Here is a 22,539-nt window from a genome sequence, read left to right as displayed (position 1 = left end):
ACCAGACCCTACAAAAGCACAGACCACTCTTCCTTCCGTATTGGGCCATCACACGGTGTATCACATAGTGGGTGGCCTTTGCTTTTACTGTACTGCACTAGCTTGAACTTTATAGGTCCAAGTCACACAGCTACAAGAGGCTTGAAATGACGCAAAGCAGCTAACGCAAGCTGAACAGCTATGCGACATTGTCGCCCTATCTGACATTGACTGCTCGATCCTCTTCGCCCAAGTATTTCAGATATGTCCTTGATTCTCGCTCTCGCAGACTGCAGATAAGACGCCGCTTGCAACAGGACAGGCTACTTGCTTATATATTGATGAATCTATCTTGGTATTACAAATCGGCAGTTAAATAACCAACCAGAAAGACCGCTGTAAAGTTACGGCGAGAGACTAGCAACTTACCAGAAGAGAGCGACAGATTAATGAACCTTATTATGTAGGTCTACTGAAGCGGGGCGGATTGGACTGCCGCATCCTGCGCGATCAGTCTGTTGGATCCCATCGCGCTTCAAGACCATCGCGGTTCCGGAGATAATCAATCTCGTACAATCTTGAAGGTGGTGATAGTTTGACTAGAGAGCGGCTAGGTTGCTGAGCATTATATCAACCCCCTTCTCCTCCGGATAGACCGTATCTAAATTGTTGCTCTTAATGTGGGCGTGGCTTATATTTCGAAGCTGGAGAAGTTCAACCATTTCATTTGCAACAGATATTTTACCTACTCCGGATCTGCCAGAGAGGAGAAGGACGTGGATTGCCATATATGGAGGTCGGTGGCGGTTTGATTGCCTTCTCCTGAATCTTGTAAACATGTAAAATGCCGCGAGAAGAGAGCAAAAATGTGAGCTTATTTCTTATTCTCTGTACTGATGTCTTTCTCCGTTTCTCAGTGTGACTTATTATAGAACTGTGACTTATTGTAGAACTGTGACTTATTGTAGAACTGTGACTTATTGTAGAACTGTAACTTATTGTAGAACTGTGACTTATTGTAGAACTGTGACTCATTGTGGAACGACATATAAGCGGCCCACAGACTCTGTCACAAGTCATCTTGAAGGTCACTAATGAAAACCCGGGATCTTAAGAGTTCCGCTTACTGACTTTGGCCTATACTGAAGCAACCTGTAGGAAATACCATAGAAAGCGCCGGCTGATTCTCTTCTGGCATTTCTATTTTATAGACTATGGTGTTGTAAGGTTATTCGAGGCCAAGGTGGATGCAGAATAGAGGTGCACCGTTGCCCCGTTCCTGGAGGAACTTCAAAGCGTAGTGAGGTTCCGAAAGGTTCCTTATGCCTGGCTTGACCCGATATAAAAGCACGGACCAGCTTGACTGCCGCATTCAGTAATTGTAAGTCAGTTTTTACATATGATCTTACACTGGTCACCGCGTTGGTCTTGCGTTCTGTTGACGAAATAGATCACACTTGGACCGCATAATAGGCAGTTTTAGCTTTATGTACTTATACTCTGATCTGGCTCCTGCAATGAAGCATCAGCACCCTTCCCAAGCAGGATCCGCACCACTGCCTCCTGGCCGTTCGCGGCAGCCCACAACAGTGGTGTCTAGCCATCATTGTTCTTGGCGTTAAAATTGGCACCTTTGTTAAGTAGCAACTGCACAACAGCCTCATGCCCGTTCGCAGCAGCCCATAATAGTGGCGTCCGGCCAGAGTCATGTCGAGATCAGCACCCTTTTTTAGTAGTAGCGACACAGCCTCGTGGACGCCGAAATATACTAGATGAAGTTCTATAATCTGCCTTGGAACGCCCCGTGCTGCATCAGACTTATCGATGACAACATAGTTAGGAAAGCCTTCAGCTGACTCATCAACTCTACATCTCTCGGGGACAGTGGCTGAATTTGCATCGAGGATGTCGAATAGACCGAACGACTAGCCTAAGGATTGAATCTCTATCTGAAGAAGCTATCCGCCTTGCTCTACGACAAGAAAGACCTAAGTAATTTTGCGGTGGCAAAATGGCCATTATTCGATGCCCTTCGCAAAGCACGCTCATACTGACCTTGCCCAGACTCGGAAATATCTGCGCCGGCATTCTTCAGTAGCTGCACCATATCAATCCTTCCATGCTCTGCGGCACCTTCTAATGCCGTGCGTCCTTCATTTTCCGCCGGTTCCGCATCGACGTCGGCTCCCTTTTCCAGCAGGATATGCGCTATACCGACATAGCCACCAATTGCAGCAAATTGAAGTGCCGTAGCGCCAAAATTCTTTGCTGGCGGCAACTTAACATTTGCGCCGTACTCGAGGAGGACTTCCACAAGCTCCAAGGAGCCATCTCGACACGCAATCTGCAAGGGACCGTGCGGACATTGCCTTGTTGTTGCGTTTGGGTTTGCTCCATGTTGCAGGAGCGCCTTGAGAATTTCACAGTTCTTCTCCATTGTCGCGTTCTGCACACTAGTTCCAATGGGGTGATTTGTGCGTAGGTTCCCGGAATACCACTGGTAAGTCTCTGCGCAAGACGAGACGGTATCCGGATCCTGGCCATGGCTCAGGAGAATTCGGACGGTTTCCGGGTTCCCTTCAAAAGCTGCCAGTTGCAATGGCGAGTAAGCTGTTTCTGGCGGCAGTTCTTCATTCGTCCTTGCTCGCGTCTCGAGGATGATCCTCACACACTCAGGATCTCGCTGGTGGATTGCTTCTAGAAGAGTTGTGTATGGACCGCGGCGGTAGTCTTCGGTAATGGTGTCGGGGCTTGCGCCAGCGTTAAGGAGTGATCGCAAGAACTCCTGACGGTGAGCTACAGATGACTTGAGAGCGTGATGTAAGCTGTTTGAGAAGGCGCGTACGTCAACAATGTTACTCTGTAAGATCAGACGGAAATTCTTCAAGTGGCCTCTATCCACAGCCGTTTGGAGAGCCACGTGCAAGGCATTTCTTTTGCCTCTTCGCTCCTCGGTTGATAGTTTCTCCACGAGCAGCCTGAGCAAGACTGAATCTTCATCATCCGCAGCTGCCTTTAGAGCAAGCTCATCGTTTACTTCAGCTCCTTGTTCGATAAGCCACTCAGCAGTCGAAATCTTTTCCCGTTGTACAGAAGCCCAGAGAGGCGTTTCGTATGGCAGTCGTCTGTCGTGCTGGCTGCTGGGGTTTACCGATGCTCCGAGTTGCAGTAATTGGTCGACAATCGCCCACTGTTCTTCGAAAATAGCAGCAGCAAGGGGAGAGCACCACCTGTTGGAAAAGCTGCGGAGCCCCAAGCTGTCTCGAGAGGCATGTGCCATGAGGAGCTGGATAATATCGTGATCTCCGCAATGGATTGCTTTGACGAGGAGATTTCCTATCTTCGGAGTTTCGACTTTTGCTCCGCGGTCCAGTAGTTTTTGGACGAGTTCTCTGCGTTTGCCTTCGATGGCAAGCTGTAGTGGTGTGTCCTCCGCGTTCACATCAGCGTTCACATCAGCGCCAGCTATTAGAAGCACATCTACCGTCTCCAGGTGGCCCCGACGAATTGCAACTTCAATCGAAGAACCAAGGACCGATGCAAGAGAACCTTGAGGCAAGATGTTGCTTTGAAGCAAGCAGACAAGCGTATCCTGACAGCCTCCGGCGCAGCACTTTTCAATCGCCTCTCGTAGGGCGCTGCAGTTTCCGACGATGTTTGAGCAATCGTATGATCTGGCAAGACTTTTGAGGCCGGCACACGCTCCTAGCCGTATTGCAGCCAAGATCATAGCCCTCCTCTTCTGTGTCTCCGTTGACCTTCGGGATTCCATATACCAAAGCTCATCGTCTGTCGTTGGCCATTCGTCGGGAGTGACAGCCCATTCTGGAAAGTCAGCTTCTGATTCCAAAAGTTGACAGAATGTGTCATAGTCCCGTGCTTCGATGGCGGTGTCGAATGAGTAACGCGTTGGTTTGGCACCTGCGGACCACAGGGCGTCGATCAGGTCCCTGTCTTGGGCGAGGATACCAAGATCAAATGCCGAGTAACATTCAAGGTCCCAATGCTCCTCGCAATAGCCGTCGTAAGGATGGCAAGGCTTGTGATCATTGACGTCCACTTCAGCCATGATGAGCCTCTTCGCGGTTTCAAGTACCCTCGAGACTTCCCTCGAGACTTCCCTCGGATCTTCACGCCATCCCAAACGATCCGCTAGTGTTTCGCGCGTGCAATTCCCATAGGCCACCGAAACGAAACGCTCTGATGAGACGTAGAGGCATTCTCGAAGTGCTGACCGAGCATCGTCGATATGGAAGCTAATCTCAGCGCCGTTGCTAATGAGGAAGTCGACCAGCTCCGGACATCGGAATGATGATCCCAAGGTCAGAGCTGAGTGCTTCTCGCATATTAAATGATACCAGCGGTAGTGGGGCTCTGCTGTCTTGCGCCATTCTTTCAAGGAATATTCCGTGCTGTCGGGGTCCGCCGCAATTGCGTTAACGTCCGCACCGGCGTTCAGAAGTTCATGAATCAGCGTCAGTAATGCTTCCACTTGACATCCTTTCTGTTCAGTACCGAATTTTGTGGTATTATCGTCGTCGTTGTCGTCGTTGTCGCCGTCGTTGCTGTCCGAAACGTCCCTGGCGCCGGTCCCAATAGCTTCAATGGTGGCCTCCTCGGCAAGACGACGACTCCAAAACTCCGCAAACCAACCGTAGATAGCGAAAAGTAACGGACTGCAAGACCATCCAAATTCCGCATGGTCAATTTGCGCTTTAGCTCGCAGCAGTTCTTTGACCAATTCCAAGTTGCCATTGAGACACGAGTATTGTAAAGGCCGGAGAGGAATTGGACATTCTTTATGCACGCAAGTGTTCGCGTTCGGATCTGCTCCTGCATCGAGAAGAGTACTCGCCAAAAGAACGTCCCCTTCTTCGACGGCTAGCCGAAGTAGACCTTGGAGAAGTGCTTGGTTTGATTGATCTTGGAGCAGTCGGATAATGTCTGGGCTAAATGTACCCAGACTCCTAAGCCATCTGTAGATTTCCTTCCGGTTGCCATGACCTGGGAAGTTGTTGGAGATCGCGTAGGCCATCACCTTGAGTATCTGAGTGGATGTACTGTGGTAGATATTGTCGAGGGTAATGCTTGAGCCAGGCACCTCCTTTTCAAATGCCGAGATTGGTAGGAGTGACCTAGCCGCAACAAGGATGCGATCAGACGTCGAGCTCTCGCGATCTCCGCACAGGATGGAACCCATTGTAGAAACACTTGACGTGAACGGCCGGGGGGGTTCTTCAAAATTGGTGGGGTCAGCAGGTGGATCCCTCAAGCGATATCCAAATTGCCATCTTACCAAAAAAGATCGTCGTGGACCGTAGAAATTGGAGAATAGGTAGCTCCTGGAACACTCTCCGGAACACAGGATAGGGAGGAGGGGTGCAGATCTGGACGCCCGCAGGTGTCGCGGGCGATGTTGCCGCATCAGGTTCTGCAGAGTTGTTAAGCTGAAGTGACAACTGGGAACGACCTTCTTCAGCAATAATTACCTCTCGCCATGTGCAACCTCTCTAAGGTTGTCATGTAGCCATGACGGGATGATTCTTTCCGGACCTTTGCGGCAGGTACTAGCTCTCCTCTCCAGAATACGTTGGTTTCCTTTCCTTCCAGTTTTCGTTTACCGAGTCTTGACATGATGATCGGGTAGTTCCCCCCAGGCATATTCTTCTCAAAACCCCATTGCTGAAATCGATATTCGTACTGGCGTTTGCTAAGATACTGTTAGTTAGAAAGCTTTCTGCTGGGGAATTATAGGAGCTTGCCTTGCACGGAAGCCGTAGCGAAGTTTCATCTTCTCGATTACCCCCGAGGGCCCGCACAAGGGAAGATCCTCAAGGATATAGAGGGTATGGATAACGTTCCTCCATCGCTCCCACTCCTCAGATGTAAGAGACATCGTCATGGCAACCCCGATGGTGCAGGGTGGAGAGGTGGTAAATGAAAGCCGTATGGAGGCGAGGGTGGTGCTTGTCGCTGAGGATGTCCAAGTGTTCCTGCTAGCTAGAAAGCAGTATATGTAAGGTATCAGCCGTCTCAGGCGCACTTTAGAAGCCAGACGAGACTTGCCGGGCAAACGCAGAGGGGAGAGAAAGACTGCTTGTGGCAAGAGCAATGGGTCAGAATGGTGAGGATGGACAGATGAGAAGTCGCAGCAAATGAAGGAATTCCGCCGCTACTTAAAAGTCTCAGCCCCAGTAGACATATAAAGGCTCCGTCCTGATTGGTCACGCCCAGAATCCCACAATACGGCCGCATGGAGCTAGGAGTTGTTGATGATTGATGATTTGCTTAGTCCACAATCCCAGTGGGTCCTGAGCACAGACACGCAGCGGCAAGGCACACACCAAACAAGCCCGCCCTATCGACACTACGGGACCTAGCTCTTAGTGGCCGATTCCAGAATCCCAGCTGTTCTTCGCGGCCCAAGCGGCGGAAAAGGACACTGCCTCACCTAAGAAAATACCGCTACTTCTCAAGGGCAGACTGAGAAACCCGATTCGTTCATGCCAGAATCCCAATGCTGTCCAAGACCCTTGAATCGGACCCCGCAGTGTGGTCTACATCCCTTAACAGCCACTATAAAACCTTCCATGCCATTCCTCCACGCACAAGTTCTCAAAGCCGACGACGAGCTCCTTCTAACGATTACACTCTTCATATGGGGATATAGCTACAATAGTCAAGACAACCCAACACACCTCCTTAAAGGCGGCATACCACTATCAATCTTCTCTTGGCCTGACAACTCCGCCGGAATCCAAGATTGTCCAACAAGATGCAAATGACGATCGAGGCGATCATCGCTGTCGTCGCACTCGTAGCGGGACTTCCTCCGGCGATGTACACCCTTTGGAAATGCTGGAGACGTCGCCGCGAGCAGCGACGTCGTTGCGGTACGCCACGGCCTCATCAGTTCAGGCTGCCCTAACATGGCTAACAAGACGCTCCAGAGGAAGAAGGCATCCTTGCCCCCAGACGAGCACTGCACAATCCCCGACACGCGGTCTCACCTCCCTTGGGCAGTCGAACGGTGGTCTTGATGGGTCTCTTGGTCGAAAACGGGGCATCCACGTTTGCTATGGGCGAACGGTTGACAGCGTGATATTGCTCCTCAAACTCCTGCGGTTAGCGTAAGCATCTGTCTGAGTAGTAGTCGACCTGATTGGTAGTACATGGAGGTGGTCAATGAGAATTTTGGCCCCAGGGAAATCATCTCAAGATTCACTTCCCGCAGCCTTCTCGCAACCTCTCCGTTATAGCCAAAAGAACAGTTGGGATTCTGGAATCGGCCATTGAGAAACAAGTCCTGCAGTGTTCATGCCCCGCCGCGTCTCTGTGCTGAGGACGCACTGGGATTGTAGACTAAGCGAATCATCGACAACTCCCAGCTCCTTGCGGCCATATTGTGGGATTCTGGGCGTGACCAATCAGGACGGAGGCTTACATGGTTTGAAGCTCGCCAGAGGAGACTGGCTGCTCGGCGCTCGCTTGCCAGGAACAGCACCGGAGTTCGGGCGGGCTAGAGAGAAGTGAAGTGCGCCTTCTTGAGGATATTGAACGTGTGTTATTAGGGCCGCTCTTTATGGAAGCTGTACGGGGCCTTGGAGAGCCATCTGTCATGTGTTTTATTGACGCTTTGGACGAATGCGACGAGCCCTAGATCCGAGACATGATATTTCCATACTCTGGAGGCACCTCAGAGAAACGCCGGCCACGTCTCCCAGACTCTACGGTCTCCTAGACCCCATCCACGTGGCACTTGTCAAGGAGCACTTCGCCAGCCTAACTACACACAACACTCACACAGTTCCTCCAGGCTTCCTTTGGCGGGCCGCTTGCCGGACCGGTCCCTCCTGTCTTTTGTGTGGACTGGGCTGAACCTTGTGAGCCTGGGTTAATGTTTTTCCAGGTCGTAGTACAGTGCCTATAAAGCCCTCATGTTTCTCAGTCAATAAACAATGGCTTACTACATCTCCATTTCACACTCCATCGACCAGCGGACTATCCCTCAACGCATTATCCCTCCACTAACAGGACATCGGTTAAAGGTTCCCTCGCCCTACGACACCATGTCTTCTTCACGGACGAACTTCACTACCCTCCCCTTTGAGCTGCAGATGCACATCTTCCATGATTACTTCAAAGTCGACGGTGGATATGCTTTCAATGGCGACTCTGAGAAGCTCACTACCGCCAACGGCAAGCCCATCGACCTCGCCCTCATGTATACCTGCCGCTCGATCGCCACCCAGACGAAGGGCATGCCGCTCTCTCTCAACACCATCCACTTCTCCACTGTGTACCGCCGAGACTGGACGCCGCTCGCTGGCTGCTTCAACTTCGTCACGGTTCTCTATCCCTTGCTAGTTGCGGACATGGTGATACGTCTTGAGCCGTTCATAACTCCCGACATGTAATACTCCGAACTCACCACGAAGTTTCCCGACTTCGCGTCGGAATTGCGACGTGTGTCGGAAACACACCAGGAGCTCCTGGATGAAGTCGAACTCGGGGAGCCTGATACTATTCTTGCCGGCCGTAGATCAGGGAGTGCCTTGGGTTGGATACGTGATTTTCAATTTGGGATCCGCCGCACAGATGTTAGCTGTCCTTTGTCACCGAGCTGTTTGTCACCCGGCTCTTTTAGCGTGCGGGCGAATCAGGGGACTCCATTCTATGCTCTGCGACTCCTCGCAGAAAAGCGACCTGCTGACTTCGCTCAGTTGATCTTTGAGACTTTCCCGCACTGGATAGGAACGCACCCGGCCCATGAGTTTCTGGAGCTTGGCTTCAACCTCTGGGACATACCTTCACGATCAGAGTTAGCCCGTGTGACAAGCCGCCTTGACGTCGACTTTGTTTGGCAAATGGTGGATCAGTGGCACTACAAGCCACCGCACTGCCACGACCCATCCAATCCGTATGATCCATTACACAAAGGGGCTCGATGCCGGGAAAAGACTCGGTTTTCCGCAGCGGCTGTCTCCATTCGGTTCCTCGGTCGACTCAATCTCCAGCAGCGTCTCCAGATTCGAAACGTTACATTGCACGAAGACTTCGTGGCCGCGGGCGATCCACCATCTCACGCCCAGGGCTTAGCCCCGTTCTTCATAGAGAATTCACGACTCCGAGTTGAGCGCCGTGTTAGTGCGATGCGGTGCATTTCCGAAGAAGACCGACTTATGTGCCGTCCACCATATAAGCTGGCATGGTGGCTACAGGAACCAGGGCACCCCGAACACGCAGACTACCTCACTTTCCGCAATTCGATGCCTTCTCCCCGTTTTCCCAGATGTCTAGCTCAGTGGCTACTTAAGGCCTTGGACGTTCCTGAGGCAGGCATTCCCGCCGAGGCCTTCACCTTTGTCTTAGAAGGAGGACCCTATATTGACTTCTGCACCAACCTATTTCAGCAAACCGTCCATCGAGACATTGCATGGCATAAGGCGTACCAGGCTTCCATTCAGCGCGGTTTGTTTGTCCGTTGGCCACTTCTTCAAACTGGGTTGGTCGTAGAAGGCTTCGCAGAGGCAGTAGAGCATTTGAATAACCCAACTTCGTTCCTCCGCTCCGACTTCAATACAGGTCATCCATGGGACTGGGAGAACTTGGTCGAGGAGAAAACAGGAGTCTCTCAATACACATGAGTCCGGTCTTTCTTTATGCAGATAGCTCTGCGCATCGATTTCCCCCCCGCGCTGGACTACGCAAGCATCTTGGCTGACAACTACGATATCCAGATGGAGAGCGAGTATAGTCAACCGCACTGCTCCGGAGAAGGATTCGAGGAGGTAGGTTAGTCATCTCAACGACACAAATATTGTGAGACGGCGCGAATTACGACGTCCTAGAGGAAGAGTTGAGTGTGGCAAGTTTCATGGGAGGTAAGATTGAATATTGATGGACTGGTCACGAACGTCGTCGCGTTTCCATCCGCTCCTTGCTCAACTTGGAGGGGGGCGGCTTGATGTTTCCAAGACAGGTAGGTTGTAGAGTACTAGGTTGGTCAAAGACTATTAAATTACACATGCGTGTCCATTTGATCACTTCCATGAATCCAGAACTCCAGGTCGTCTATTGCTAGGTGTGTTGATCATAGATAGTCGAGAGTACGTGCTATTTGAAGAACCGATTGAGACAAGACCCTGCCGTTAATTGAAGCCGCAAAAGTTTCGGAGCCACCAACGGTTGATCCAATGTCATTGAATCTGGGGATGACAGCGTCATGCTCGATGGTGAAGTCAAAGCAGCCTTTGATATTGAACTCTTTGAAGTTCTCCTGATGAATGATCTCACACAGGTGACCCATAACCAGCTTGGCGATGATGTAGCTGGCCATTCCGATATTTCTGTGCGCGCCATCGCTCGCAGTAAAAATCATCCGACCTCCCCGTTCTCACAGGCGCTGACGGCAAGATGAGAGACAGTCTATTTCCCGACGTGATCTACGAAAAGACCAGTCTGGTAATTTGAAGCTACTATATTTTTACAGGCCGTGTTAACTGCTGACAGGGAACTAGGCGCCATGGGCAATGCTAATCACTCGACGAAATAGTGGTTCTTTGTTGTGAAGTAATGGGTTGCCGAAACTCCTTCGCAATCCTCGCCGATGACGGTCAGATTTTCAGGGTCCTCACCAAACCCAGAGATGAACTTTCGAATCCATAAAAAGGTATGGATTTGGTCTTTAATGCCGAATTTACTATTGTGTTGCTTAACGAAGTAAATTGGATTAAGATAAACTTATATATAATAACCCCCAGTTTATAAAACCTTTATATATTAACTATTAACTAAACTCTCTATTTTTAATAACTTATAAAAGACTGTACTATTAAGCCTCTTTAGCAGTATTAGTAGCTTTAATAGCTATATTTTATTTAATAATTTTAATTTATTTAATAAAATATTAATAATATATATATATTAAGAAAATAAATATATGTTAGATTAATATTAAATTTACTGTTATATTTAAATTTCCTTAGTTTAAAAATCTTAAAAACATAAAGATACTATTATAATATAAATACAGCAAAAGGCAATAATCACTCCTCTTGCCGGTAGTGTTATAGTGGTCCATATCTCCGTTTAATAGATACCTGTCCGATAGCTTGATAGCGGGCCATGTAGTTAGCGCACGTGTTCTATATTTCTAGAGTGTGTTGGAAGACAATCAATAGCATCAGGGGTTATTTCTGGTGGGCGTATGGTAACAAAGTAGTCTTACTTCAGTGAGATGCCAAAATGTTCCGCATTGGGTCCCAGATGCCTCTCCCATCAACGATAGACCTTTCTGGATCAGATCTGTTGTTCAACTCGCAAAGCATTCGGGATCTGGGGGCAAGACGTATTATTCTATGGTTGAGAATCGTCCTCGACAACCAATTAGATACAGTGTGGTGGATTGCCTCGGTGGCTATTTCTCCCTTTCTTTACGGACTTGGGTGCTCTAAGTCCTGGGATAATTCATGCTCGGTGTTGCCACCTTTTCAGGCTTCTATTCATTTACTACGGCTTTGTAGCAGCAAAATTACCAGTGCCTAAGATATCGCCATCCTCCTCTTTACCATTCTGTGCCCGATCAATTCGGAACTGGCTGGTCTGGAATAGGCGGGGCAGTTTCGTATCCTCAAATTGGATCCCCTTGGAAACCATCTGGGCCAGTTCTTTAGCTGCCAACCAGATGACAGGCATACCATGGCCATTGAAACCAGCCAGGATGAATTGCCCGTCCTTGCTCGGAACCGGTCCGATATGTGGATTCGAGTCGTATGAATAGCCCATGACGCCGGTCCAGATATTGGTGATTTCGGCACCGCTCTTTTCCCAGCCACGGTATGTTCGCTGCATGTAGTTCTCGTAGTAGCTCTTTGCCGAATCGATGAGCACGCTGTCGTCCACATTGTCATACCACTGTTCCTCGAACGGCCGAAACACGGCAGCAGCGCCGCCCACGACAATGCTACCGTCGGGCCGGGGGACAAAATACGAAAGCGTGTTATCCTGGGTTCGGGTAATGTATGAATTGTTTAGCAACGGCGCCGTAGCTCCCTCTGGCACGGCGATGCGACAGCAGATGCCCTTGCAGGGGATAATGTTCTTGCCGTATTCCGGGAGCAGCGCTGAGGCATAGGCGTTGCTGGCGTGGACGACCTTTCCGGCTCGCATCTTGCCACGCGGCGTTTCAACGATGAAACCGCCTGCGGGATCTGGAATCACGGACGTAACTGGCGTATGTGTCTGGAGGTTGACGCCTGCAGCAAGGAGCTTTCTTGTAAGGTGCATCAGGAATTTGTAGGGCCACATGGTGCCGGCAGTGAAGCTTGCGCATGCAACAGCGCCCTTGACACCGCAGATCTAGATGGAGATGAGTATGCCTTCGTCCTCAGCTAGCACATGGGCGACTTACGCCTTCTACTTTGTCGCCCGTATAAAACGCAACATCGTCCATATACTCGAAGTTTGCGGAAACCATCCTTTGATAGACAGCTTCCGCTTTCTTGGCCGACTCCTCGTTGCACCAGACATCAATCGACCGGGTCAGAGTGAAATCACAATTGATCTTCTCCTCGTCGATGATCTTCTTGATGGCACGCAGGTTCGCAATCTCAAACTCGGCAATCTCGGCACCGGCACGCGCCCCTGCTCGATCCATGTACGTCGGAATGTGGCCATACAAATCTGGTCTGCAATGCCCCCCATTGCGCCCCGTTGCGCCCGAGCAAACGCCGCGGGCCTCGAGGATGCAGATGGACTTTGAGACGCCAGCATCGCGAACTAGGTGGTGTGCGGTGCTGAGCCCTGCGAATCCCGCGCCGATGATGAGGATCTCGCTCGACTCCGGCAGCTGCTCCGACGTCCGGTGGTCGCGGAGCTCCGTCGGATCCGACTGCCAGAAGCAATCCGCCGGGTTCGGCACCGGCAAGCAATTGGGCGTGCCGGCTGTGTGGGATGTGATGCCGTTTGAGGCGGCCATGATTGTGGTGAGGAGATGGTTCGCAGAAAAGAGTCTAGCCGATAGACCGTTTCAATGTCTTATAGCACACGCAGTAGATCCCCAGCCATCGCAGTAGCATGGATTGGCCTTGTTTATTGGCTGGATGAACCGGACCGGTATTGCCTAATACGGACAGATGGCCCCGGTTCCGACGACACCATGAGTTAGCTCGCAGTTGATTAGCATAGAACTCAAATGAAAACAACACCGTGACGCTTCACAGAGCGTGTTATCTCGAAACCCGGCCGGCAACCGGTCTAATCTGCAATCATCGCCTCTCGGCAAGTGCTGCAACGTAGCTGCTGATAAGCCGTGCAGCAGGGGCTCGCTCAAAGTACAAAAACACCAGCCGTTTCGTCATACGGGAATGGCACGCTCGAGTTTTCTCCAGAGATAATTTGCTTGCGCAGTCTCACCCAACATGGCAACCCCCGACGCTTCAGCCAAAGACCTCGGCGCATCCTACATGCCCTCCAAGAAAGAACTCGACCCTGCTGCCGAGATGCGACGGTACAGCGATGTCGAGAATCTCGCCGGCCAGCTCGAGGAGTCTCGCGAGTTCCGACAGGGCCTCCACCAGCGACACATCCAGATGATTGCCCTGGCAGGCACAATCGGAACCGGTCTGTTCCTCAGTTCCGGGCGAGCCATTGCGACTGCCGGCCCGCTCGGCGCGTTCCTGGCATACTCGGTCATTGGGCTCGCCGTGTCGAGCGTCGTCTGCGGCGTCGGCGAGATGGGAGCTCTGGCGCCGCTCAACGGCGGTGTGATTCGCTACGCCGAGCTCTTCTGCGACCCTGCTCTGGCGTTTGCCAATGGCTGGAACCAGGTGTACTCGTACATTGTGTCCATCCCTGCTGAGATTGTCGCGGCGGCCGTCATCATCGAGTTCTGGATCACCATCAACAGCGCCATCTGGATCACCGTGCTTGGCATCCCCATGATCGTCACCTCTCTGCTGGCGGTCCGCATCTACGGCGAGCTCGAGTTCGGCTTCTCGCTCTTGAAGATCATGCTCGTTGTCGGCGTCAACATCATGGCCTTGGTCATTACCTGTGGCGGTGGCCCAGACCACAAAGCGATTGGCTTCGAATACTGGAAAAGCCCCAACGGCCCATTCGCCCAGTATCTCGGCATTGGCGGATCCCTAGGCCAGTTTTTGGGCTTCTGGAAGACGCTGGACAATGCGCTCTACGCCTACTCGGGAATAGAAAACATCACAGTCGCGGCTGCTGAGACAAGAAACCCTCGCCACGCAATCCCCATGGCTGCCCGACGCATCTTCGTCCGTATCGGGCTCTTCTACGTCGTCACCATCTTCATGGTTGGCTTGGTCGTTGCGTCTACCGATGAACAGCTGCTGGGGTCCACAGGAAACGCATCTCAGTCGCCGTTTGTCATTGCCGCACGCAACGCTGGCATCAAAGTGGTGCCGTCCATCATCAACGCCGTGGTCCTCACCTCGGCCTGGTCGGCAGGCAATTCGAACATGCTGGGCGGATCTCGAATCTTGTACGGAATGGCAGCTCAGGGCCAAGCGCCGTCTGTCTTCAAGCGCCTCAACAGATTCGGCATCCCTTATGTCGCTGTTTCTCTGTACGGCCTTTTCATGGCGCTGGGTTACATGACCCTGTCTAACTCGGCAAGCACCGTGTTTAACTGGCTGCAGGATCTCGTCTCCATCTCCACCTTGGTCAACTGGATCACCATCTGCATTGTCTATCTGCGGTTCCTGTACGGCTGCAAGAAACAGGGGATCGACCGCCAGAAGGAACTCCCATGGGCCGCTCCGTTTCAGCCTTATACCACTTGGGCCTCTCTGATCCTGTTCGTTATCCTTTTCTTCACGGGAGGGTTTAAAACTTTCATCCACGGGGAATGGGCCATCGAGTCTTTCATTTCATCATACTTCAATTTGCCATTCATCTTCGTTGTGTATTTCGGCTACAAGCTCTGGTATAAGACCAAGGTCATTCCATTGGAAGACATTCCCCTTCGCTCTTTGATCGAGTGGTACGAAAACGAGGAGCCAGAAGAGAAACCGAAGGCGCCGCGTGGACTTGCAAGACTTAACGTCCTGTGGTCATAAAGCTGGTAGCAGTAGCTGTGACATGTAGTTGATCATTTTAAATATACTTGCCTCTGAATCTCCGCGCTTCACATTTTCGACTGTAAAAAACAGGTGAGACTTGAGCCACAATGCGTGACACGTTGAATCGCATATTCGTTTTTAGCAACGAGGATACGTTTGAGTGCGCGACTCAGTCATAGTAACGACTGAGTAGCTACGTAGCAGTGGCTGCTCTGCATTAAGATCGACACGCATAGCCTTGGCATTCGAAAGTGATTGACTGAATACGATCTACATCTGCACTTTGCGGGGAAAAGTGGAACGAGGGGAAATGAAAAGCGCGGGGAATTTGCGATTACTAAAGGACGCTCTTCTATTCGCTTTCGTGTAACTTCCTTGTCAAAGAGTAAGGGTCGCAGCTATCCTTGATCCCTTCGTACCGACTATCTCGTTGATACGGCGCTATCTCCCATTGAGAAGGAGATCTAGAGTGGGACCGGGAATGATTGTGAATTGTCCAATTATATCCAACCGGGCCGGTCCTACTTAATCGGGCTAGGGAGAAAGATAACGCTGCTCCGGTCTTATCGCTATGGCAAATGATAAGAACCGGCTGAATATTGTACGTACGTGTGACGGTCTTCGTTAGATGAAGTTCATGTTGACGCTGTCTTGTCTCTCCTGAAGTTGTATACTTACCAGGGCCTTCTTCCGTCTGCATCTCATCTCACTTTCCGACTTGTGTTTGTCCTCTCTTCGAGACTCCCATCTCCACTCCACCTTCTAGACAAGAATCGTAAGATTGTCACCAAGTCTCGAGCTCAACCTTCCTACACCATCTTGCATCATGGCCATTCAAAAGCATGTGGTTTTCGACGTCGTCGGCACATGCGTATCATTTGATGCGTTCTACAACTGCATCAACCGCGTCATCGGCGAGAAACTCCTCACAAAGAACATCACCGCCACCTCGTTCGGCTTTACTTGGATGACGGCTGCCGAGCTGGAATTCACCTTCCTCTCCATTTCCGAGCGCCACCGCCCATACAAAGACGTCCTTACCGCCTTGTTCTTCCGCACGCTGTTCATGGTTGGCGTTGCGGCGCCGCGGGAATTTGTGACAGACGCGGAACGCGACGCCTGTGTGCAGGGATACTCGGAGCTCGAGCTGCGGCCGGGAACCAAGGAGTGCTTCGCGACGTTGAGAGACGCCGGATTCACCGTCTGGTGCTTGACGACCGGCGACACCAAGCGTGTCGGCGGATACTTTGAGCGCGCCGGCGTGGACATGCCGCTGGAGAACCTCATCAGCTGCGATGGGCAGGGCGTGGCCAAGCCAGCACTGGCAGCTTACAAGCCCACGCTTGCTCGGTTCGCTCCTGATGATGTCAAGTGGTTTGCAGCTGCGCACATGTGGGATGTGTCCGCTGCAGTAAAGGTTGGGTTCCGGGGTGCCTATTGCACCGTCTACGAACAGGATCCTTGCGCCGAGATATTCGACACGCAGATGGAGGTTATGGCCGACACGCTGCCGCAAATGGCAAAGGGGATTGTAGAAGCGTCGCTCTAGATATTTTCATGTTGCATTAATCAATACACTAGCTTACGGTGCCCAGTTTCCCCCGTGAGGTCCTCCTATGAAACGTCCCAATACCTCGGCCTCGGTGTACGTAGGCCATCCGAGGGACGGAGAAAGATTCTCAGTCCCGAAGATGGACAGCTCGACTAACGGATCGGCCGCGAGGTCATAGCCACTGAAAAGCTCTACATTGGGCTGGAAATCAAGCTCCGCAGGCCAGCCAGATGCCGAGTCTGCTTCTTCTTGACTAGCCGGGGGATCAGGAGCTGCAGGTGTAGTATCAGACACACTCGTGCCCGCCAACTTGGCTCCCCAATTGCGAAATGCTTCATAATCGGAAACCACGTGTACTTGGTCATGGCTCGACCCATGTTGTCGCGCTCCGGCGTGCAGACGAGCAAGCGCACGCTCAAGCGACTCGATCAACGATACCTCGGACCGAGCCGACTCCCCAGCTGCAGACATCTCCCGAATCATATCCAAGCCCTCGCACAACGACTTGCGGAACTTCTCAGAGAAATTCCGGATCGAGTAGGCAATCAATACGAGCAACGAAGCCCGACACGCGCTGTACTCGGGGTATGAGGCCCGCGCGAGTCCTATACCGCTCGATCGTAGCTGCTGGCAGATATCGAGGGCTTCTGTCGCCGCTTGGATGCAGTCGCTTATAAGTTCCTCTCGACTGGACACGGGCTTTCGGGTGCTCTCTTCGTTGGTCCCAGGGCTGTTTTCGGGGACTGACGGACTTGCAGTGGAGTCTTGTGTTTCTCTCTTCAACAGGAATGGTCTTCCGACGAACATCCGCACCAGGCAGTACTCGAGTCTGAGGTGCATAGCGGAACGGAACTGTGTCGGGTTTTGCTGGGCATTGACATCAACGGCATCTGGAGGGAGAGATTGCCACCATGTTGTCAATTCGCCTTTTTTAGCCACAAGCCGTGACACAATCGCTGGTATCTCTTGTCTCGGACAGTTTCGCAAGAGGTTACTGCAGGGTGTTATTACCAGGCCATATATGGAGTGATGTATGCTTCGCTTACATTTCGTGAAACAGGTCTTCGAGCAAGTGGACCAGCTGGACAGAGACTCGAGTGTAGGAAATCCTTCTGCGCCAGTCCTCAGATTGGGAATTATCTTGGTGTAGAGGCAGACTCGCATCGATATTGACCCGAGACACTGAGATCGGTCTGCCATGGAAAATGGATATTTTTCTTATTTGACAAGTCAGCGGACCTCGTAGCCATCTTGGCACGGAATTAAAATATTACCTCTCCAGCACGTAGGTCGTCCACCATACGCGATTGCGGGTTTCGATGACACTTGAGTTGAAGGCGTTGTTGCTACATTTTCGATGCATGCCGTTCTGAATCCCCAATCTGATGGCCAGATTAATGTAGATAAACCCCAGGCCAGAAGCGTCAATCGGCAGGAAATAGTATCCAAACAGCAAGCACGCCTGCACACTTTCAAGGGACGAGATCTCGATAATCTCGGGTAGGAGTCGGATTGCCTGTTGATAGAACGTAGTGCCTATCTCTTCCTCCGAGAGTCCTGATGTTGAGGTATTTCCAGGCCCCTTGGCACGTTCGAGATGTGCGTATTGTGTTCCGATGGCAAGGACTGTCAAGAGAATGCTGACTGTCACTTCACCCCCGCCCTGGGTCAGACTTTCAGGTTTGGTGTGCAGCAGAGCCAATTTCTCGAGAACCCAGCCTTCTTCAATGAAGAAAAGATAGCTCTCTGCATACTTGAAGAATATTCTCACCAAGAAACTGGATATATGGCTAGGAGGGAACGTCGATATGGCTGCTGATAAGTGATTATGCTCAGGGCGTAGCTGATGGGCCCGTGGAAAGGCCGACGCATAATCATCATCTTGGCGATTCTCTTCCTGCATATCAGTCAGCGGGGTGCGAGAGCGTTAGGCTGTAGTGATACATACTCGGCTCTCTGGCTCTTGGATTCGGCTTTCGATGTGGCTCTTGATCCGCATGGAGAAGTTCCAATACGAGAACTCTCCAGAAAAGTCTGTCTTGATTCAGTATCCATACGGAGTGTGGGAAAGATATGATGCCAACGAACGAGTCGTGGTGTCTCCGACCGGCTGCATCGTGCACGCTTCATCATCGATCTCCAGCCCCTCCAAATCTCTCGGACCAGCGGAGGCCCTTGATCGGCTCTGGTGGTCAGTTTCGAGTCTGTCGGCTATGTTGGCAAGGTTTTTCGTGTCGAGCGAGATTCCTTCCATGGTGCGCTGCAATATCCGCTCCATGTGTTTCGATCGCTCAATGAGCTCGGTGAAATCTGGTCTGCGGGAGGCCTCTCTGGTCGATGTTAGAGATGCTCTCTGTTGGATATGCTCTCGGCGGAGGATGGAATGCTCACCTCGGAACGTAGGGACGGAACTCACGAGGTCTCGGAGTTGGACCTCTGCATTCGCATGGCCGTTGAAGGTGAGAGCACCTCCGGCACGGGACTCCGCCTTCACACTTCTCCTTCAGCCGGCGGCATTCATCGCAGCTGTATGGGACTTGATGTTAGATGGACTGGCTATATGATGGGTCTTCCAGTGGTCTTACGCTCGGGAAACACGTTTCCGATGCTCCATGATGACTTGCAAGCGATTACGTAGTAAAGGAAGGATGCAAATCCGGGTTAAATGGGGGAGATAAGTAGATAAGTAACATAAATGCATCTCATCTTCGCCCGGGGTTACGCTTCCTTTTCCCCACTTCTTGAACAATCATTCCTTGAAATGGTTAGCGCATCGGTCTTATCTTAGGCGGGGTAAGACGAGTAGATACCGGTAACTTAGCGGTCCCACATGGAAATCTCAAGCTAATGAGGGTTTTGTGATAATTGTTACACGATGTTGTCAGAACGCCTCTACGCAAAATATCAGATCACGTTCGACTAGGAGCTTACAATAGAAAATTACAGATTGGAAAAGAGTGCTATACGATCAGCTCTTGCTAGTCTTGACCTATAAATAGCTGGGCAAGAGAATCTGCAAAGTACAGCACAGCCAAGAGTGACTGCTTATTACTACCCTATACTTCCATCCACGTTCCCACTTCAAAGTTCTTCTCGAACACTATCCAGTCCAAGAACTTCCCCCAGCTGAAGCTACTGTTAGCGCTACAATAGGGGGGGGGGGGAATTCAGGAGCCACTAAAGCTAGCAGTAGGGCTACTGCACCTGGGCTGCATGCGTACCGAGCAACTGGGTCTGAAAGTTTTGAACTCTGCAATGTCAGAATTAGAGGATCGGAGGGAAACAGGATGGCTGAGGCTGGTTCTAATGGGGTATCGATGCTGTGGATCCTATCCAATGCTCTGATTTTGTTCACGTATTTAGATCCTTTCTTTCGTTAGCATAGCTGCGATCATATCTCCTTGACGAACCCCATCTCGACCAAGTCATTCACGTTGATATCCAGGTCTGCCAACTTCGCCCGTGAGTTCTCGCGAATCCACAAGAACGCTTCCAGCACTATCCTGCGAATTGCCCGACAGACGATCTTGCCGTGCCTCTTGCGGATCTTCATAATTTGTTTACCCATCACGTACACCACCTGTGCGTCCTGCGCCCGACACAGCGCCTCCACCTCCTCGCGGACGGCCGGCAGCTCGCTGTACTGGTCGCCGCCGCCTCGTGTGATGAAGTTGACAAGCTTGTTCACCATGACCATTTCTAGATCAGGCGTCAGCACGTCGTCCATGTACCCATGGCGGAGTGTGAGACGATAGCACGAGGAGATTACCGGAGTCGCTCGCATAATAACAAAGCGCTCCGCAGTCGGGACCGTGGGAACGGACAACGGGCGTATGTGGAAGAATACAATGACCTCGGGTCGGACCATGAACTTGCGGACGTACTGCGCGAATACGTTTGGCACCGTGCTATCATCTCCACCGACTTTATCAAAGAAGATGCCTAAGCCCGATGCAGTCGACATATTCCCCGGGCCATTTACAGGTGATAGAGTCACCACCGGACCGTACTGCTTATCTTGCGGAGTCTTAGAGGAGCCATGTGGGCGCTGCAAGAGTTGAGACGGCGAGATGCGGTCTTCGGCTTCGGCAGCCCACTGTTGCTCCTTGCCGAAGCGCCATAGGATGAAGATGATGGAGAGGATAGCAGCGAGAACGATGGTGAGCCAGGCACCTTCGGGGACTTTCCGGAGGGCGGACGACAAGAAAGCGACGTCAAGGGCGACGAAGAGGAGGAAGAAGACGAGGACCGCCAGCGCCGGGATGCGCCAGACGATGACGGCGACAAGAGAGATCATGCAGGTTGTTATAAAGGTCACGATGCTAACGCATACTCCGTAGGCGTTGCCGAGACTAGTGGTCTGCGATTTCTTGCGTCAGCGTCGTGGCTAATAACAGCGCAACAGGTAGGCATCTCTACATTATTGTAAACAGCCGCAACAATGACCGTCCCGATCATCAACAGCCAATTCACTGACGGTATATACACCTGTCCGTGGAACTCACGACTCGTGTACACCGTCTTGACGTGCGGGAAGTAACTCAGCCTCATGACCTGAGCCATCAGCTGGAATGAGCTGGTAATCATTGCTTGGCTCGCGACAATCGCCGTGAGAACCGCGATGATTATACTGAAGTAGAAGCTGCCTGGCGGCACCGTATAGAAGACAGGATTCGTAAATGCCTTCTGGCTCTCATCCGTCGAGATATAAGCCGCCTGCCCTGCGTATGCGAAGACCAGACAAGGGTACACAAGGCACAACCATGAGAGCTGGATTGCTCGCTTCCCGAAGGCGCCCAAATTCGCAAACAGCGCCTCGACGCCCGTGAAGGCGAGTAAAAGCCCGCCGAGCGACTTCCACCCGTCGGATCCATTGCGGATCAGATACGCAAAGGCATAGTGTGGGCTGAACGCCTTGAGCACCGCATAGTCGTGCAGCGCGAGGTTGTAGATGCCGCTGCACAAGTTGAAAAGCAGCCAAACGATGACGATGGGCGCGAACGATGTGCCAATTTTGGCGGTCCCGAAGGGCTGCGCCAAGAATAGCATAACTAGAATGGCGCAGGAGATGCCAACAATATCCCTTGTTATGAGCTGCGGGTGGGCAACTGTGATGCCTTGGACCGCACCGAGAACAGACATGGCAGGCATTAGGATTCCATCTGCCATCACCATAGATACGCCAAGAACACCGATGGCCTTTAACACGGACTGAGCGACGCGGGAGTTCTCCAAGAAATTCCTCACACTTCCATCGATAGGGCTCATGTCGCTTGTGCGATGGCGGTGGAGGTGCGTCATGCCGGAGACATTGGGGTCGCAGCGGACAATGTTTGCATAGCGGGCGAGGAGCGAGTAGAGGGCGAAGGTACCGCCCTGGCCATCATCATCGGCGGGTAGTACGATGAGGCAGTATTTGACCGTGACAATGAGGGTCAGAGACCAAATGATAATGGACAGCGCGCCGATAAGATCATCCTGGGAAGGTTGCGAGGAGAAGGTTGACTGGTATACGTAGAGAAGGCTTGTGCTGATATCGCCGTATATAGTGCCCGTGCTCTGCCAGGCAAGCCAGATGAGGAGGAAGCCACGGTGGTTCTAAGGATGTAGAGATTAGTCAGTCAAAAAGAAAGTTGGGTTTGGGTTGGTGAGGGTGTCCAAGATAGGGACTTAAGGCTCTTCTATGACCTACCTGCTTGTTCTTGTGGCTCAGGTCCTTGTGGGCGATCTGACTGGCTTTCTCCGAAGAATCCATGTCCCAGATCTCAGCCACGCTGTGGCCGTTAGCGGCCGTCGAGGACAATTCGCCTACGACAGCAGCGTTCCTGTGGACGGCGTCGTTGAATTGGATGTTACGAGGGCCCCCATCGCCTTTCCCTTCTGGCGTTGCCATATTGAGCGACAATTGGAGGTTGT

At 51.7% G+C, this 22,539-nt stretch overlaps 9 protein-coding genes across 9 annotated transcripts; 4 read left to right on the top strand and 5 right to left on the bottom strand.

Annotated features, from left to right (window-relative positions):
* Positions 1-1,807: 1,807 nt before the first annotated feature.
* BGZ61DRAFT_459069 (ankyrin repeat-containing domain protein) lies at positions 1,808-5,214 on the bottom strand. The gene has a single exon (XM_046246849.1). The coding sequence runs from the start codon at positions 5,177-5,179 to the stop codon at positions 1,952-1,954; it is 3,228 nt and encodes a 1,075-aa protein (XP_046099214.1). The 5' UTR covers positions 5,180-5,214; the 3' UTR covers positions 1,808-1,951.
* A 100-nt stretch (positions 5,215-5,314) lies between these two features.
* BGZ61DRAFT_459068 (Clr5 domain-containing protein) lies at positions 5,315-6,106 on the bottom strand. The gene is made up of 2 exons (XM_046246848.1): positions 5,742-6,106; positions 5,315-5,689 (listed from the first exon to the last, which is right to left on the bottom strand). Exons 1-2 carry the CDS (start codon positions 5,879-5,881, stop codon positions 5,455-5,457), a joined length of 375 nt encoding a protein of 124 aa, XP_046099213.1. The 5' UTR covers positions 5,882-6,106; the 3' UTR covers positions 5,315-5,454.
* Positions 6,107-6,487: 381 nt separating this feature from the next.
* Positions 6,488-7,211, top strand: BGZ61DRAFT_459067 (uncharacterized protein). Its single transcript, XM_046246847.1, has 2 exons — positions 6,488-6,872; positions 6,930-7,211. Exons 1-2 carry the CDS (start codon positions 6,755-6,757, stop codon positions 7,079-7,081), a joined length of 270 nt encoding a protein of 89 aa, XP_046099212.1. The 5' UTR covers positions 6,488-6,754; the 3' UTR covers positions 7,082-7,211.
* A 711-nt stretch (positions 7,212-7,922) lies between these two features.
* On the top strand, positions 7,923-9,849 carry BGZ61DRAFT_555897 (uncharacterized protein). Its single transcript, XM_046255641.1, has 3 exons — positions 7,923-8,357; positions 8,418-8,445; positions 8,677-9,849. The coding sequence occupies exons 1-3, from the start codon at positions 7,938-7,940 to the stop codon at positions 9,624-9,626; spliced, it is 1,398 nt and encodes a 465-aa protein (XP_046099211.1). The 5' UTR covers positions 7,923-7,937; the 3' UTR covers positions 9,627-9,849.
* Positions 9,850-11,357: 1,508 nt separating this feature from the next.
* Positions 11,358-12,961, bottom strand: BGZ61DRAFT_398236 (FAD dependent oxidoreductase-domain-containing protein; the record flags this gene model as incomplete). Its single annotated transcript, XM_046242986.1, has 2 exons — positions 11,358-12,339; positions 12,392-12,961. 2 exons carry the CDS (start codon positions 12,956-12,958, stop codon positions 11,491-11,493), a joined length of 1,416 nt encoding a protein of 471 aa, XP_046099210.1. The 3' UTR covers positions 11,358-11,490.
* A 737-nt stretch (positions 12,962-13,698) lies between these two features.
* On the top strand, positions 13,699-15,118 carry BGZ61DRAFT_459064 (aromatic amino acid and leucine permease). Its single transcript, XM_046246846.1, has one exon. It carries the CDS (start codon positions 13,716-13,718, stop codon positions 15,066-15,068), a length of 1,353 nt encoding a protein of 450 aa, XP_046099209.1. The 5' UTR covers positions 13,699-13,715; the 3' UTR covers positions 15,069-15,118.
* Positions 15,119-15,655: 537 nt separating this feature from the next.
* Positions 15,656-16,661, top strand: BGZ61DRAFT_459063 (putative 2-haloalkanoic acid dehalogenase). Its single transcript, XM_046246845.1, has one exon. It carries the CDS (start codon positions 15,898-15,900, stop codon positions 16,618-16,620), a length of 723 nt encoding a protein of 240 aa, XP_046099208.1. The 5' UTR covers positions 15,656-15,897; the 3' UTR covers positions 16,621-16,661.
* BGZ61DRAFT_104620 (fungal-specific transcription factor) lies at positions 16,637-19,315 on the bottom strand. Its single transcript, XM_046236870.1, has 7 exons — positions 19,209-19,315; positions 19,015-19,149; positions 18,712-18,953; positions 18,572-18,657; positions 17,898-18,520; positions 17,670-17,840; positions 16,637-17,617 (listed from the first exon to the last, which is right to left on the bottom strand). The coding sequence occupies exons 1-7, from the start codon at positions 19,235-19,237 to the stop codon at positions 16,654-16,656; spliced, it is 2,250 nt and encodes a 749-aa protein (XP_046099207.1). The 5' UTR covers positions 19,238-19,315; the 3' UTR covers positions 16,637-16,653.
* Positions 19,316-20,014: 699 nt separating this feature from the next.
* Positions 20,015-22,378, bottom strand: BGZ61DRAFT_362636 (potassium transporter; the record flags this gene model as incomplete). The annotated part of the gene is made up of 3 exons (XM_046241378.1): positions 20,015-20,983; positions 21,043-22,221; positions 22,316-22,378. 3 exons carry the CDS (start codon positions 22,376-22,378, stop codon positions 20,015-20,017), a joined length of 2,211 nt encoding a protein of 736 aa, XP_046099206.1.
* Between the last annotated feature and the right edge of the window lie 161 nt (positions 22,379-22,539).

Source organism: Ilyonectria robusta (genome assembly GCF_021365365.1).
Source record: "Ilyonectria robusta strain PMI_751 chromosome Unknown BGZ61scaffold_22, whole genome shotgun sequence".
NCBI lineage: Eukaryota > Fungi > Ascomycota > Sordariomycetes > Hypocreales > Nectriaceae > Ilyonectria > Ilyonectria robusta.
The sequence above is the reverse complement of the archived record's forward strand: the minus strand, read 5'-3'. Positions and strand labels throughout refer to the sequence as shown.